Genomic DNA, 18260 nt, shown 5'->3' with positions numbered 1-18260 from the left:
TGCAATTTTAAATAAAGATGAAAAGTTAAATATTAGCACTTTTTCCTGCCAGTTTCACACAGATCTAATGACTTACTATGCAGACGAGATGAAGAACAACCAAACAGAATGTACTAAAATGAGACAGTTGTAGGATTGCACGTGGTTGTGCAGAGGAAAAAAAGAAAGTGGTAATGAGCACTGTCAAATAATTATATCCATTATATATCTTCAGGGGTAAATAAGGTCAGTCTTGCTAGGTCAAATAATTCTTTCAACTCTCCTATTGGGTCATCCAAGAAGACAAACTTCTTTTTGATAAACACAAGCTTAGGATCTCAGAGGAAAAAGGTTCATTTTGCAGAGTATTTTTGTATACCATCTAGGTAGACATTCAGCAAAACTCAAAATACCTTGGTGCTAAATTAGTGTATTTTATGGTACTGAAGAGCTTTATGACAACTGCATTAAAGACATTTAACATATGAAATACAGTTTTCCTGCCTAAAAATGGAGGGAGGGGGAAAAGGTGAGAAGATATCTTTCTGCTTTTCCAAATTTAAGACATCCTCAGCAATGAATATTCCTTTACTAACATCCCTATGCCCTACTCCTAAAAAGAAAAAAAGTTTGACATTTGAGATTTAGATATGGAGCAGATTAAAGCATTTGACTTACCTCTAGGAAATGTAGTTCACATTTTTGATTCAATCAAATTGCAATCAGAGAAGGAGGGAAGATGCACAAGGGATACAAATAAGACAAACAACTGATCTAGTACATTTGGCAGTCTTTGCTAAAGAGATGTTCAGGACATGAACAGGACACTGCCTCAGCAGAAAAATGTGAAGAAAGCAATAGGGATAGGTCTATTACACAACATGGAACTAAATTTCCCAGCCAACAAGATAAAAAAAAAATTAAAGTAGATCCCACACTTTGTTGTAGGTCTAATTGGAAGCCAAGCACTATCCATTATAAAGACTAAACTTCAGACACTGTCATGTAAATTTCTCTGTTATGCCACCATACTAATTGCGTTTTGAGTTAACTGGGTTCCCCTTAGGAAGGCTACAGTGTACTTTCAACTCTCCTTGGAAATAGTCACTGAAACAAAATAAGTCTTGGCTATTTGTAATTGGGCCAGGGCAAGGTAAATATCATACAGCTCCACTTAGTTTATCTCACACTTGCCCTTGCAATCCACACATGAGGGGTGCTTTAGTAAGGCAGCAGAAAATAAACAGAAAAAGAATAACTAAGAAAGAGAAAATTAATATCTTCTGCAGTCACAGAAACCCAAGAGTCCACAACATTTCTCATTTATACAGGGGCCATGGTTAAAATAAAATGCAGTTCCATCGCTGAGATCAACCTATTGAGATTTATTTCTAGACATAATAGAGTAGGTTGGTGTTTTTTAAATATTCCTGTGATCTACTTGTATTTAGAAACCTGCTTGAATACGGAAAATTGTAAACATTCTTTCCAAAAATTTTAAAGATGTTGTCCATTTTAACATATAACCTTTAGCACACTCCTTGGGAGCAACAATGAAGGCTGAAGTTGGTTTATCCTCAGGTAAAACACAGCAGATGCAGAAGCACGGCCAAGTTCCTAACATTGCACTCCTGCCATGCTTCCACCCAGGGCCCCCTCCTGAGAGGTGCCAGAGGATGCTGGGCACATGCCATCCTCTGTGCAGAACCCAGTGAGTCGTGAGCCCCAGGCAGCTCCTGAGTGTGCCATTACTGCTGTCCTGCTGGAGGCTCTCCCTCAGCTTTGTGATTGTTTCAATCAAAATGAGAGGGACACATTTGAATAAGGTTAGTTTTAGTGACATGTCTTTGCTACTACAGAGCAGCAGAGACAGACACTGACCAAGGGAGCACCCTCTGGAGCCCAGCCGCTGATAGGCACTGTCACTCTCCACTTGCCCACAGTGGTTTGGTTGAGGCAGGGGCATCAGGGCAGGCATCTACTGTAGCAGTAACCCACGAGATCAGGGCTTTCACTATTAAGATATTAATTTTGCTACATAATACAACTAAGCAATAGCAAACCAGAACTGCAATTTAAGTACGCAATACCTACTGGACTGTAAGATGCAGGTCTTCAAGGCAAACCAGAAGCATGAGACAACGCCACTACAAGTGAATCTACCTACCTCAGTGGATTTCAAGACTGATATTCACATATACACAGTGCTCATCAGTGACTAAAGAGTTGCTACCATAAAACCTGTAGAGTCACGGCAACTTCAAATTGTTGACTTTATTGCATGTGTTAAGACACGGTCATAGTAAATCAAAGAAAGAACTTTTTTTTTCGCCCAAGCAAGCCTACTTCATGAATGCTCTATAGAAGTTTCTTTAAATACTCCAGTAAAGACAATACATGCATGGTGACTTCTGGTAAAGAAGAATACACTGCTACACTCCTAACACTTTAGGACAAAACTCAGAAGAAAGGACATGATATAAGTTCAGGATGAAGCATTTTGTAAACATCTTTGGGCTTAGAAATGACAGGTTTGACATGAAAATATTAATGATGTTGACAACATTATAATAAATGCCTCTAATAGAACCTTGACTAGAAACCTCTGGAAGTGTTTGGAAAGACTGTAGTAAGATGTGTCTAGAGCGCCTGGTAACGACACAACATTATTTTATTAAGCACTCACAGAAATAAAATAGTCCCTCCTTGGGCATTTCTGGAAAATTCCATCAGAGCTTACAGGTGTCATAACGATGACATTCACTAGGACTACAACTAATTCTCTTCCTCCTTCTCCCTTCTTTTAAACAGATGAGAAAGTAATCATGTTTATTGTAGTCACACATTAATATCGCAAAATGCCTTGGGTATATAAATCTACTGAAATTCTTACCTCAGATGATTTTAAGTTTTCATAATATATACCTTGAACTAAGTCACCAATAGCACTTGAAATGAGTTCCACAACCTGTAAAAGAAAAGCAGAAAAAACCTTACATCTTTAATTATCACCAAATTCGCTAACAAAGCTACTGCCAGATTTCCAGAGAGACAAACCACAATAACATTCCTTGCAGAAAGCTAGTTGTGAAAGACTGCAGGATTTACTAAGATTTGTTCTGCACAAGCATGATGCTCTGCCTCTGCTAAAACCTCTACAACAGTAACTCTTCTATCAAAGTTTTAAGTTAATATAAATGAAAAGCAAGACTTGTTTTTCCTAAAGTGTGAACTATGGAGTGTATTCTCAAAAGGACATTCACAGAACTAATAAATCCCAGTTCATGAATATGAGACAGTACCTCATCTGGGCTTTGCTTTGTTTTGTTTTTTTTCCTGCCAAGTAAATACTTCACAATACCTCTCCTTGGGAGCTGTTAAAATTCTAATCTTCGTGGCTAACACAGAAAAGTCAGAATCCATAGAAAGGTAACCTTTCAAATGTGATCATTTGGTATTCGTGTGCCCTGGGAATGCACTGTGGATGTATTTAGTGCATGGCCTGAGGCTCAGCTGTACCACATACACTGAAAGTCTGCAACACAGGAATGTTTAAATCAGATTTATCAATCTGCATTATCTTCAGGGTTCAGACTTTTTATTTTATTCAAGCGAAGCCTAAAAATCTGAACTTGATCCAGAATGTAAAACAAGCAGTCCACGGTCTCCCTGAGACTGTGGAACTACTGTACAATTTAAAGTTGTGCACATGAACTGTCTTAATTGGAACAAAATACTCAGATTTATTGTAAAATTAAATGCAGGCATTTCAAATAAGCACACCTTAAGGCTACCTCTTCGGTTGCTCACAAAGTTTTAATTTCTTGAATGTTTAATTTCCTATGCATATGAGTCTATATCTGATTCCTCTTTTTGCTTCCTAAAATTCAACATAGCTCTTATTGAATTAAAAGATTTAGTTTCAATTTTTATCATTCCTGTAACTGAAGACAAGAAGTCAAATGATAAACCCCCTAACGGAAAGATATTCTAACATTTAGGCATGCTTTATTTGATAATAAAAACACATTTGTATGCTAGTTTTGAGCACTAGCAGAAAGGTTGTGTTTTCTTTTTTTTTTTTAAACACTGGTTCATATACATATTCATATACACACAGCAAGTGCTAACTTTAGAAATGGTGCTGATTAAAAGTCATGTTTTTTCTTGCAATGCATATGGGTTAATTTGCAAGACCTACAAAAACAGCCTGGGAAAAAAAAAAATCACATCGCCCTTTAGGAAATTAGATACCGAAGAAATATTGTAGCAATATGAGCTGCTAAGGAACTGAAAGGACAATGATTCTACAGTGTTACCAGATGTGTTGAGTTATTTAAGGGGAACAGAGAAAATGAGGGCCTTTTTTTTTTTTTTAAGCAACACCCCCCCCCATTTTTTTTTAAGGTATCAGATAAGCCTTATTCCCAAATCCAGGAGGACTGAGTATCGCCAATAGGTCTATGAAAGTCTGTAACTAAATGCCCAGGATCAGATTGTATTACAGTTTATACAAGCAACATCCCAAGATTCTTCTGATGGCTAGGACACATAATACAGATCAATCACTCACTAAAAAATGTTATGGTTTGTGAAATGGTCTGAGCTCAGAGACCTACACTGGTAATACGAAGAGGAATTTACAAAGACACTGAGTCCTACTCTAAATGTCAAAGTGATAGTATGAACTTTTAACAATGCAGCTGGCTCTGGATAACTAGACCTTTTCCTCTCTAGCCTGAAACTCTAGACTGAGCAGAACCCTGTTTTGGGGTTTCTTTTTTCCATCTCTCCTCCCTCTTTTTAGTGCAACTCTACTCTCAAAGGCAATTTTAAATGTCTTAAAACAAGCTTGGTGAAACATTTGTGAACAACTGTACCTCCTCCTCTTACGAGTTTATAAAACATCTAAGGAGAATTACACATCAGCTATTTAGAAGAATCCTTATATTAAATATCATTAGGCCTTTAGTGATACATTGAACACTGTATGTTAGTGAGAACTTAATACTAATATTAACTCCCTTCTTTCCAAATATATACATATATATCTTAAAGAATATTTTTTAAGGTAAATGTAAAGCCATACAGTTTACTACCAGGAATGAAATTCTAGTTTCAAGAGCACAGTGGGATGCTTGCATGAGGCTCTGTTACCTCACCAATCCTTAATCTGATCTATGAAAAGCAGCTCAACATCTGTGGCCTGGGGTCCTGAGCACTGGGGAAAGAAACGAGAAATGAGGGAACTAGGCAATTTTCCTCTGTATCCCAAAATGGCATAGAGGAAGAAAAAATATTACAGATTCAGTAGTATTCATTCAATGATACACTGTCTAGTTCTTATGTAGCACTTTTCATCACAAAATTTGAAAGCAATCAACATCCCTGTAAAATATATTCCCTACTGTTTTATATAAGGGGGAAATAGTGACAATGAACCGCTTTTCCACAAAACCATGCAGCATGCCAGTTGAAGAGCACAAAACAGTATTGAAGTTATCCCCAGTCTCATCGGTGCCTTTTTACCTGACGAATTCCCTGTTCCACTTCCTGGTATTTCTGAGAAGCAAGTCTGAGAAGCAGGAAAGGTAGATGAAAAAAGAAGTGCTCTCAACTGCTTCTCTTCTCATTTGAACGTTGAGCTCCATTTTAAACAAGTTCAGAGATGGGGAAAGAGAAGAAAGGATCACCAGAATTAGTGCTTGAAAATAGCAGCAACTCAAAAGAGACCAAAGGCAGGTTATCTATAATCTCTCTTCCCACTATTTTCTACTACTCTACATGTTTTTGAGAAGCCTGGTTCCTCATGTGTACTCGAGATGAACAGGAGTAACATCACATTGAGAGAAAACAAACTTACACTCTATTTTTCATTTTCCACTCTGCATCAGTCTCTTCCAAAGCGCTGTGTTTTCTGCTCCCCCCAGAGCGTCCACAGGGCTGGGAGTGGACCAGGGGATGACCCATTACTTGCAGGTGATAAGTGCACACGCAAGTGATTTCACACCCTTTAAACACCTCTTGTAACAGTTTTGCCAGTGTATCTTTTTGTTTTCCCCTAAGGAGGTATTACTTCAACACCTTTCTAGGGATATGATCTATTTTGCTTTTAAACAGTCAACATAAAGGCCATCAATTTAGGATGAATACAGGGGAAAGAGATGGATTGTTAAGGCTAAAATCTCTCCTACTATCTAGGCAGACTAAGCGTATAACATGATGTAAATTCTAGATACAACCACTTGACTGCTCATTCCATAGCAAGGTAGAATACATGCTCTGACCTCTCCAATTCATTCAAATATGAAATAGTCCAAAAGACTGTGCTATGTTTCAGTGTCAGAAGAGTTCTGTAGGTTTAAAGATCAGAAATTTGGTGAAACTTAATTAACCCTTTTCTGGGGTAAAGTCTACTTTCTCAAGCTCAGAATTTCTAAATATTAATTGAAGAAATAAATCAAAATGTTGGTAATTCACTTAGCTGTTCAGAAAATTACTCAGGACATTCAACCAACTACATACCTCCCTCCTTTTCCAGAAATCAGAATTTCATGTAGTTTACTGAGGACCTCTCTATAAGATAATTCAGAGTTCAGAATTCATCATACATGATGACATAGAACAGGGCCATATTCAGTGTTGCAGGTACAGCATCCCAGTTCATGCAGGGACTGCAGTTAATTGTCCTGCAAAAATCAAACTCTATCTATAGAAAAAGAGGCATATTTTAATTAAAGGGAAACTTTATGCTAGAAAGACTGCAGGGAAATCACAGAATATAAGACATTTTGGTAGAATACTTTCTTTGAAGTTAAAAGATAAGATTCAGACTCCATCAAGCACAGTAAAAAGAATGGATTCTAGGCCCCACTCATCCTTCGTGGGATTTCTAAATAACCTGGATGAAAGGACAACATTGATGCTATCAGTTTAGTAACTCGAGCACTTTGTTCCCTTCACTTGCCTTCAAAATATTTTCTTTTAAAAGTTTACTGCAATGTAACTCTGCATATGTATCTTTTCCTGGTTTTCCTTCTAATTTTTAAAAAAGGAATGAATTTGAGTTCCATTCAAAGAATGGTCAATTTATTTTAAATTCAGCAGCTGAAGTAGAATTGATTACACAGATCACTCTATTTCAGAGTAGTAATACAGTGTCTCTCCAGACTCTATCGGATATTTTCAAGGGGAACATCATGGAAAGGATGAAGCTCTTGCAGGAAGACAGGAAACAGCACTAGGAAGAACACAGCAATGGGTATATCTTTGTTCTTCATCCCTCATGATTTCTATTTGACAAACTTCCTTAGCTTTGCCAAATTCCTTCCAAGAAGGACCACAAGTAATTCCTTCCATGCTTATGTTGAAACTATATCCTTTCCTCACACATCTGCTATGACAGACCCTAATACTTGTTGCTGATATGTAGACTTGAAAATATTGCGAGATTTCCCCATACGAGTAAAGAAGAAAATTAGTCAGGAAACATTAAATACACAGACAAAAATTCCTTCAACTTGAATCTCACTTCCGTCTGCAAACAAGCACTTAGTTGGGAAATATTTCCACTCTTAAAAATTATACAGAAAGCTCTTAAAATTAAATATTCTCCTGCATTTGACACAGAAACATTGCAACACCCGAAATTGGATTTCAATTAATCAATAATACCTTAAAAAAAATTAAAAAGGGGGGGAGCAAAAACTGAAAGGAGTTCCAAGAACAGTGGAATTCAATTTTCTTTCCTGGTAATCTCAAACATCATTAGTCATACAGGGGTATGACTAAGTGTGCCAGCCTACAGAATGTTTTGGGGTTTTTAAATCTAATGTTTAATGAATCCTATTGAATTTACTATTTGAAATCATCTTGAGCTTTACTATTTTTTGAAGCTGGCCCTCTCTTAGTTGAAACACACAGAAAGGACTCCTTACAATGATTTGCTTTCTAGCATGTTTTAAGTGGTCTAGAAGACCACATTTATGTTTTTCTTCTTCTGTTAATGATGAATTAGTGGCAAAATACAATGTCCAGCGTAAATGCATCACCCAAACCCATTACTTGTTAAAAAGGTACTCCCTAGACATAAAAATAATGCTTCAAAATAATCAGCAGCAGTCAATTTGAAGATTGCTAATACTGTCAAATATCTACCTTAAGGTCAGTCTGCCTTAGGGATTTTCACCATTGTTAAGCCACCCTTTCTGTGCTGATGCAGCACTATCTAGAGAAGTGGGTTTCATTAGTACAAAGACTTTTAGTGCATAATTCAGTCATTTTCCTTAATGCCAACATAACCAACAGAAGAAATACCCTTTTCCCTTGTCTACCTCCACATGATACCTTACACAGTTTTTGCAGATCCAATGCAGCAGATCCTTGCACTAAAGTACTCAACAACTGTTGCTGAGTGACCCAGGTTAGAGAAATGTGTAATTTCTTCAGCTTGACCCTTTTGGACGGGGTAATTTCATTACATCTTTCCTCTATACAAAACAGCGAACAAAGAAAGTATCGTGACTACACGGTTCTGTAGATACAAACCCCTCTTCATCAATAAGTGATACACAGGAGCATGGCTATAAAACACTATTCCCACTCACACAGTTGCAGACAACCATCAAATCAGGATATGTTCACAAATGAATTGAGGATTCAACTGAATAACACAAATTATACCTGCAAGCAGCATTAACTATTTTGCATAGTCTGTATCTGAAAAAATGTGAATCAGAAGTAATACCACTTAGCATCTGACAGATGGAATCAACTAAATGAACCTGTAGATGTTTGTTAAGTTAACAAATCAACAACCAGAGTAGCAGCAATCAGATTCTAGACTTCAGATGAAATGCTGTTGAATTTCAAAACACTAATATTAACAACCAGTTACAGTGCATCCAAAGACTCAATATTCTCGCCAGCCAACAAGAAGTCAAATACATCAGCATAATTTGGCCTTAACATTCAATTAAACTGATTTATATATGTATACACATATATATACACATCTGTAATATGCAGCTATTTATCTCAAAGCCTGCAAATATTTTGACTTCTAAGGTATTTGTCTTCACCACTAGACAACTGACAATTTAGTGCCATACAGTAAGGGAGCAAACATAAGAGGGATGGACACCAACCATCCAGAATAGACTTCCCAGGTTTAGCTTTTATCTTGAGATGTCGAATGACTTTTGACTTTCACTGAAATCAGCCTTTCTTCAGTTTCTTTAAATTAGTTTTCATTTCCTTCTTCATTGATGCTCAGTCATCTCTGAAAAGCCCTCTCTCTTTCATGTACAGATAGCATATTAGAATTTTCCAGACTATTCTGCTAACTACAATGAGGCAAACCATAGTTCTCTCAGAAAAAGAACTACTTAACCACATGTTAGAAGCAGCAGTGCAGTTTTCCTCTGAGGAAGACAATATTAACCTGGATTAATGACAGGTGTTTGGTTCAAGAACTCAAGCAGTAACATTGACTTTGGTCTGCTGGGCAGATCAAAGAAGCAGAAAGACATGTCTGCTATGATGAGGAAGGCAAATTCAGATGCAAATTGAGGAAATTGTTAGTGAGAGAATTCAGAGGCAAGATCATTAAATAGACATTGTGCAAACCACTATAAAAATCTTAAGTAAGCTACTGAAAAAAACTCCCAACTCAGTGGAAAACTTTTTCCTGAGACATTTACTTTCTCAGTCAACATGACATTGAGACAGAACCTCAAACACTCAGAATTCTGTTCTCGATAGCACCATGCCTTGATCCTTTCAAAATATTCTCACAGTATATTTTTGGGAAAGACTTTAATCTAGACTTGAAGATTCAATGATACCTATGATTATGTATTCTGCTATCAGTTTCAGTCCTTCCATGTTCTGCAGCAGTCATTCCACTACAAGGCCCTGTTTTAAGTCATACATGTCCATAAGGGAAGTGGCAGAAATCACTCTTTTTTTAAAAACTATTTTTTCATGCAGAAGTGGAAGGACAGAAAACAGTCTGAAATCTAAACAAATTTTTCCAACAGTGCCATGGCCAAGAACCACAGAAAAATATACTCTTTCAATACAGACCTATACTAACTGCAGTGGAGTCTAACTTTGGGAAAGCTTAACATAAGCGTTAGGTTTAAAAACCAGTACAGGTGCAACAGGCCACTAAGGTGAAGGATAAACCTATTTGAGGAATGCAGCGATTAGGAATTAATGCAAAGTTAAGCAGTTTTAATCTCAAAACTGACACTCATTGCAATGCAACAGAACTCTTATAGATCTAAATGGAGACTGTTTCTAACATATTATCACAATTGCAGATTAAGTATAATTTTTAGAATTTCAATTAAATTAATAAGTTAATAAGCTGTGTCACCTAATCCTCTAATTTAACTTCTCTAAAAGATTACTTTTCAAATATATAATGACAGCCATTAAGGTAATGAAATTTTCTAAATATTTAATTATATTACCAGTTATACATAGCAAAAGTGAAATAGGAAAAACCCTGTAAAATATTCAGAAAACTGAATTTGCTCAGTGTAATTTTAGGGGCCATAAAATTTACTTCTTGTGAACAATGGCAGAAGATGCACTTGCTAAGAAACTGACACAAGCATCAAAAGAGACAATGTTAGATTCACTGACATCATTCTAGAATGTTATCATCATCAACATCACAAAAACTGTTGCCTCTAATGACAGCAGAAATATTAGACAAAAGTTTTATGGCAGTAGTGTGGGAAAAATTCGAAGTGTTGAGTCCAAAAGATTTTAACCTTTTATCTCTAACCTATAAGGTTTTTTTCCCCCTCATGCTTAAATGTGCCTTTTTTTTTTTGCTACCAAAGGAACTTCACATGACTGTCAATAAAACTTCAGACAAGAAATCTTCTTATTAAAAATGTTTGAGAATATCGTGCAGAAAAAAACAATACGTGTCCATTAAATGGACATAAACTTTGTTTCAATTACAGTCTCTTTAAAGTTTTATTTTGCAGTAAACTAAAACTAAACTTACCTCTCAGAAGTGTATGCACATTAGTAAATTTTGGTGCAGTCTAAAAGTAATAATTAAAACAAATAACACTTTTCTTCCGTATGATTCATATATAATTATGAATCAATTATATATTTGTCAGTACTGAAAGTGTGTTTGCATTCTCCAATAAAATCTATGCTAAGTGGTATGATGATATTCAGTACGTGTCTCAGTATTTTAAGATATAGAACTGTTTACTTCGCATTGCCCAAAGAAGAGCTTTGATATGTAATAATTCAATCATGTTGCCTTATGTCATCGCATATTAGGTTAAAGGCTCAAAAACATAGGATTTCTTCCTTGGTTTTCTTCTCCCCCGGTATCCAGACAAAGCAGTGTTTCTTAAGTGTACTTTTCCATAAATTAGTTCAGAGCTCTTTAAACTTATCTGTACTTTTCAGTAATGTCTGGTTTTGAGACATGCCCCTGTGGCACTCTAAAATACTAAATTAAAATAAAAATACTCATCAGTAGAGATACTATCCTACTCCCCATCTTGTCCAATACATCATCATCAAACAGTGCCTCAGAGGAAGGTACCGTAAGACAGACACAATAAAGTGCTTCAGAAAAGCTCCTTATTCTGTTTTCTACTAAAAAAATTGAAGGTTGTAACCACAGTTCAAGATAAGTAGTTCTTATACAAAGTTCAATGTACGTTTAGATTGTTGCAATAGGAAGATATAAGAAGACTCAAATGACTAGCTTATTGATGTTTATGCAAACAAAAGGCTTATTTTGTAAACAACACATTTATGCCTTTAGGAATACATAAACTTAACATAAGGAAATGCACCCACTATATAAGTACTACATCTGTGCTACTGTTTATTTATAAAAAAATAATACTTAATGAAACAATGCTCTATAATGTGGTCTTCTGTCAGCTCTGCATTGGCAGACAAGATTTTTAAATTCAATTCTAAGCTTTCAGGCTGTAGATTTTGAAGGGTTTCCATGAAGAGTTTAATTATTTCAACCAGACCTCACTGAATTATGGTGGGAAAAATAGTCAGTTCTTAAGATTTCAGTAAGCACTATGGAGAACACTACTGCTACATGTATTTCAGGTCTTTGGGCTAGGCTTTTTCTTCTTCTTTTGGGGGGTTTTATTTTTTGTTTTGGATATGCTGAGTTTTTATGGTTTTATTTTGGTTGTTTGGCTGGTATGTGTGTTTTCTTTCTTTAAATACAAAGGGATGCCTTCTTATCAGTTTCTGGAGTTGAAAGTAATGCATTTACAGATTATTTTATTATTTTCTAGGCACTGTACTAAAATGCATTATTTCAGCCTTCTGAAAGTTCTATGCATCACTGTCTTCAGAGTGTGAAAGCATCAAAACATAATTACATCTTTTAAGCATCCTCTCTATAGTTTCATAAGACAATTAATGATTCAGGTGTGCTAGGAAGCACCAGCTTTAATGCTGCAACAGATTTTTTCCAACTTATCTATTATAAACCCTGAAAAAGCACATTACTTGATAATACCACGGTCACTATGCACACATCACTGTGGTAAAATGTCCGTATTGCACATTTGGCTGACAGGTGACAAAAATGCCAATTAATATTTGTTACTTTTGCTATGTTTGCATCTGAAAGCCAGTCTAAAAATATTACAAGAAGTGAAGGTTACTCAAGCAGAAATCAAAGACAAAACTAACACTTTTTGCTACCAGAGCCAAAGAAGGACTTTCATTCAAAAAATTTGCTCTTAGCAGCTTCATGCCCATATCCTTGGTTAGGCAAAGCAAGATTACAAATGTTAAGATATATTACCTTCAGATGGCAACAAAGAACCAACCGTTAGACATATCATTTTACACTTCTTAATAATTTATTCACACATTCATTTAAAACTGCTTATGTTCACATATCCCACAAGATAGCTGGGAGGTACCCTATTTTGTTAGGCAAACATAATTTACTCTTCCGTCACTTCCACGCCTACACGTTTACAATGACTTTCACAAATATCTTATCATGATCCTATTATCAGAACACTGCAACCTCAAAATGAGAAGGCCTACCAAAATAACTTTGTCATCCCATATAAACACACTCCAACAAATCATCACACTACCACACATTACGGCATTGTTAGTTAAGTAGCAAAACACAAACAAGCCTTTCCTTGTCAAAGGCTCCGCCTTCCACTGCTGATATACCAACTTCTACAAGATCCCAACCCAATTCATCTTTAGGCTCAACTCTGTTCTAAAATCCATGGATTAGAAATCTTCAATCTACTACAGGATGCAGTTCTGAAGTAAGGTTTTACCCACATAATTTTCAATAACATAATTTATCACCACAATCCACAGGCCAAGAAGAGCCACCATCCAAATGTTAGTTTATATAAGGTGATCAAAAAGTTATCATGAATGTACAAAAGAATTGTAAATACATGTGACCTGATCAGTCTAATGCTTTGCAGCCGTAAGGTTTTTGAAGAAATTACTGTTCATTTTCAAAAGTTTTTATTACCTGAATAAATGTAGAACTTTGCCATGATTACAAAAGCATAGTATGCAGATGCATCTGCCCGTCATTACTTTAAGTCTCAGTTGACACCAACTTTGTATTCATAATTAATGTATCATAACTTCACAAAGTAGAAAATAAGAATCCTTTCCTCCGAATTGTTATGTATCCAAAAGATAAAGATAAATAAGAATTTATCTTACAGGAGTCTTCCTAACTGACATTTCAAGAAATCTAGAGTCCTTGTACCTCAGAGATTAAAAAACATAAAGCCCAAAAGACCACCCCAAACCCTTCTTTGCATAACTTTAGCAAACATATGAGAGGTACGGGTACTAGTTTAAAAGAAAACCCCCAAAACCACAAACCCTGAGCCTTGATTCTTGTTAATATCATTACAGTTATAATCCACAACAGTAGCAAGAAGAGGAAAATTACTACGAATTAACAACAACAATTCCTATATTTAATGTTATTTAAAAATCAAAGTGTTACCTAAGGCAATTACCTTGCAGCCTTTTAATATCTACAGGGAAAAGCCTAAGGGAAAATAATTGACTTTGCTAATTTTACCCTTGGCAATTATAAAATAGCTCTGCATTTCATTACGACTACAGAATTTCATGTCTAATTGTCAGCCCCGAGAGAAGCACAGAGATAAATGCATCATACACAAGCTCAGACAAGTTTAACAGCACAATAAAATTATCTTGGTAGCAGTGAGTTCAGTTAATGTTAAAACCCGTTTTAATTCAAATTCTGGTCTATAGAACAGCTATGCATGTCTATGGAGGTTATAGCATACCATGGTCACTACCATGTACGATACAATGCTGCTCATTTCATTAGCCAATTTGCTAAATGCCAGCAAAAAAAGCAGTACTGTGATTTTTACCTTTTACATCACAGAACACAAAACATTATGAAGGAAAGAAGTCACAGTTATTTCACACTGCTAAAAAACAGATGCCAGATTCGAAAATTCATCATTTACAAAAGAATAAATACAGTATGTTTAAATCATTGCACCTGTCAAGAGATTTCTATAGCTTGTACTTCAATTTTTCTTACATTGCTAGTAGGGTTAGACATATGAAAAAGAATCATTTACTAAGTCAATCAGTTTCCATTATGGCATCCCACTTATCGTATGTAGAAGCTACAAAAGTATTAAGATGTCAGAAAAATGAAAAAAAGTGCTAAAATGTTTTGGCAGAATTTTCCAACATGCAGTATAATGATTGCTTTTAAAAAAAAATTATTTCTTGTGCTTCATTTGACTGTAGGCTTACTTCCTGGCAAGTCTTCAGGGATAATACATTCCTGCTGCAGTACTCACTGATGTACTAAATGCAAAGTAATAGGTGCTATGTTTTATAAAAGTTTCCTCTTATGTTGAAACAAAAAATTGATGTAGGGTTAAATCCTTTGGTCTCTCTTGACAATCCTACAAAGTACTAAAAAAAAAGTATTTATACAAATCAATAATAATTAGTAAAATCAACTGCACCCCATTTTGGTTATGGTACGTACTATTTAAAACTATTTTTTTTAGTACTTACTACCAGTTAACACCATAATGGCTTAACCCACTATTCCAGTAGACCGACATCTAATTTTCTGTCTCTTCTCTTGAATCTCAGCTCTGTGTCAGAAAATGACACCACTTCTGAGAGAAACTGTCACACTTATGATCAAAGGAGTGCAGAAATACTCAAATACCACCATGAGGAGACTTAGCATAAGAATCTAAAAAAAATAGACTCCTTAAACTCATGATTACAACTATGCTGATTATTGACAGTTGCACAGGACAAACATTTATTTTACATTATGATATGGCAGCAACCTTCAAATGTATAAAAAGTACCTCTGCAAAAAAGTACTGTTTCCTGTTTCCAACAGAATGGCACACGAAGCTCTTCAACCATGCATGTTAGTCTAGCCACACTAGACTTGCACAGAGATGCCCAGGATTTTCTCCACCATGGGAGGTTTTAAGAACAAGCAAGACAAATGCATGTCAAGAATGGTTTAGAGTAGCTCATCATACCTGGTAAAAAGAAGAACTGACTAGAGAGATGATCTCTTAATGTCTCCATCAGTCTCATTTTCTAAGACAATACATATATACAATTTGTTTCTCATTAAAAACATCTCCCTGTAAAGTTTCAAACAGTTTGTATGAGCAGCTGGATTGCAGCTGTCCTTTAGAAGCCAGTACATATACAGTAATAGGGCAGTCCAGTATGCAGGGACATCCAAATGCCTAACAAAGTAATTTTATTAAGAGCAAAAAATCACCTGAGACAAAGCAATAAAGCCTTTTCCCTCAAGAATTCTCTGAGACAGCAAACTTTTCACAAAGCACAAGGTAAAAGAAAATAACAGACCAAACATGTCTTCAGCTGGCAGTTTGCCAGTGGCGTTGTAGCCTGATATGTCAAAGATGCCACTGCGTGTACCTTCAATTCACCAAAGTAGCCACTCACCAATCACTACAGTGCTTCAGAATGTGTACTAAAGATCTCATCACAGTAATTCTATAGGGGAGCGGTAAACATGTTCACAGCAGCAGCAGCAGCAGCCTGTCAATCCATCTACAGCTATATTGTAAGTATGCTGATTTTTAAATGATGCTCCATATATACATACATAACTGCTGATTTTTTAAAAGGGCCTCTCTTTCAAAAGATTCACTCATAGTTAGTTACTTGCTCTGGCAGTAAAATCTTTTTCTTTTTACCTTGGTGTTCTGCAACTGCGCAAGGCTCGTGCAAGCATTTGCTAGGAGAAAATCTCCACTCAAAACAGCCATTTTATTTCCAAACTGCATATCCTTCAGCGGGCCGTCACAGGACTTGAGCTCACCAATGTTTACTATGCCACGATGCACCAGAAAAGCAGTGTGGATCAGCTCCGTAATCTCAGCCAGACTTCTTTGACTGAAAGAAAGAAAGAAAAAGAACAATTATTTTGATGCTATGAATAGAGATTCTTAATGAAAATGGACAAACAACCACATGTACTAAACAGATATTTTATGAATTGTGTAGCTCTTCTATGTACTGCTAGAAGCCACAACTGGGAGGTGTTTAGCATAGAGAACTGTCACTAAGTACTTCCACGTAAGCAGCTACCCTCTGTTTGAATTCTTTCACAAAATAAAGCAAAATAATCCATATAGTCCTCATGGTGCTTTCTTCTTTTGTTTTGTGTACCAGAAGCTTGAGGGACACTGACATGATGAAAATGCCAAGCAGAAAGTACTGATGGGAAGGAACAAAGGATGTATCAGCAGGGGAAGTGCAAGCAAGCCAATATGAACACCATAAGAATGCTGCACCCAATGACTGCTCAAATTAGCATTTAATTAATAATAGGATACCTTGCAGTTCAATATGACCAAGGGGGAAGAGTGCAGGCAGAAGAAAAACAGTTGAACATTTTAGAACCATGTACTAGTGATTTTTCACTGATTGTTTCAGTCAAAAGCAGCTAAAGCAACTGTCCATCAAATCCCTGTGAGAGGCTTTCCACAGAGCTTATTCCATAGAGGCTTGCCCTCTATTTTGATTTTTTGGAAAAGGCATGAAAAGAGTCATTAGCACAGCCCTCTCCTCCCACAGTCAAATCCTGTAGCCCCAGACAGTTAGTGACTGTCACTCCAAGGAGCCCAGAGATGTGACCTTAGCTCAGAACTACAATGAGGTGTTGAACTGACATAACTGAGCAGGGACAAGGAGAGAGGGGAACAGAGCCATGCACTGGAGCATCCTTTTAACACTGCAAACCTAGATACACACAGGACCTCCCCCTTATGAAATCTGCAGCATATTCACATGTTTTCTGACTCAAGCAGTTCCCTTTATGCCATGGAGACTTCACATATGAGCAAAAACGCAATCCATGCCCTCAACTAAACAGATGACTAAAGGCAGTTCCAAATAATTATAACATAGAACAAAGGTATGTTATGCTTCCTGTGCTTATTCAAAAGTGGCCTAGCACTGATTCACTGAGTAACCAAACTGCTCCTAACCTTCACATATGCATATACCTGCTGATACATGCTCAGGTTAGATTCTGCCTCAGTACTGACATAATACCAAGTAAATTAATTCTGTTTCCTCTGGACAGTGAAGATGTGTTGCAACTGCCCCACACCATATTAATCTAAAGTAACCTGCTGCCCCAAATATATGTGACCTGTGAAGAGCCCCAGCAGCAACTGTTTCAGGCCAGTGATCTGTGCCAATTAGCAAGAGAGAAGAGCCAGGAGAGTCACATGGCCTGGGCAGGCATGCAAAACGCAGATGAGCTTGGGAGAGAGGATAAATAGAGGTTCCCGATGTATTTTGTCATGCACAAAAAAACCTAAGCTGTTTTCAAAGCTGCCTGTATAATTCACAATTTTTGGCTCCACAGAAAGAAAAAGAATCCAAAAACCAAACAGCTAGGCATTCTCCATGTAGACAATAAAACTGAAGGTTGATGCTGCTTTTCAAAGAGGTGAGGGAGAAACTCACACAACCCAGCTGCAGTACTGTAATCACACTTGCCTCAGCTCTAACAAAGGGTTAATAAAATTTCAAGCTCCAAGAAAAAGACTAACAAGACATCCTGATTCTCCTGTCATTGTCGGGGCAGCCCTTGGAGGATATGTCCATATCAATTCGGTTTATCAGATGGACAGCTGATCAACATTAAACAGACTTGCTCTGGGCAGATTGAGCCAAGTTACCTG

The 18260-nt window shown here is 36.6% G+C and overlaps 1 protein-coding gene across 1 annotated transcript in view; it reads right to left on the bottom strand.

The window, feature by feature from the left end:
- Positions 1-18260, bottom strand: part of PDSS2 (decaprenyl diphosphate synthase subunit 2) — a 112287-nt gene that overhangs the window by 21633 nt on the left and 72394 nt on the right. The window contains exons 3-4 of the mRNA XM_027693894.1: positions 16260-16458; positions 2873-2947 (exon numbers count right to left, since the gene is read on the bottom strand). Of these exons, the coding sequence (XP_027549695.1) occupies positions 2873-2947; positions 16260-16458 (274 nt within the window). The remainder of the gene's footprint in view (positions 1-2872; positions 2948-16259; positions 16459-18260) is intronic.

Source organism: Neopelma chrysocephalum, unplaced genomic scaffold, assembly GCF_003984885.1.
Source record: "Neopelma chrysocephalum unplaced genomic scaffold, ASM398488v2 Primary Assembly neopelma1_23, whole genome shotgun sequence".
Classification (NCBI taxonomy): domain Eukaryota; kingdom Metazoa; phylum Chordata; class Aves; order Passeriformes; family Pipridae; genus Neopelma; species Neopelma chrysocephalum.
This window is presented reverse-complemented; position numbering and strand designations above follow the sequence as displayed.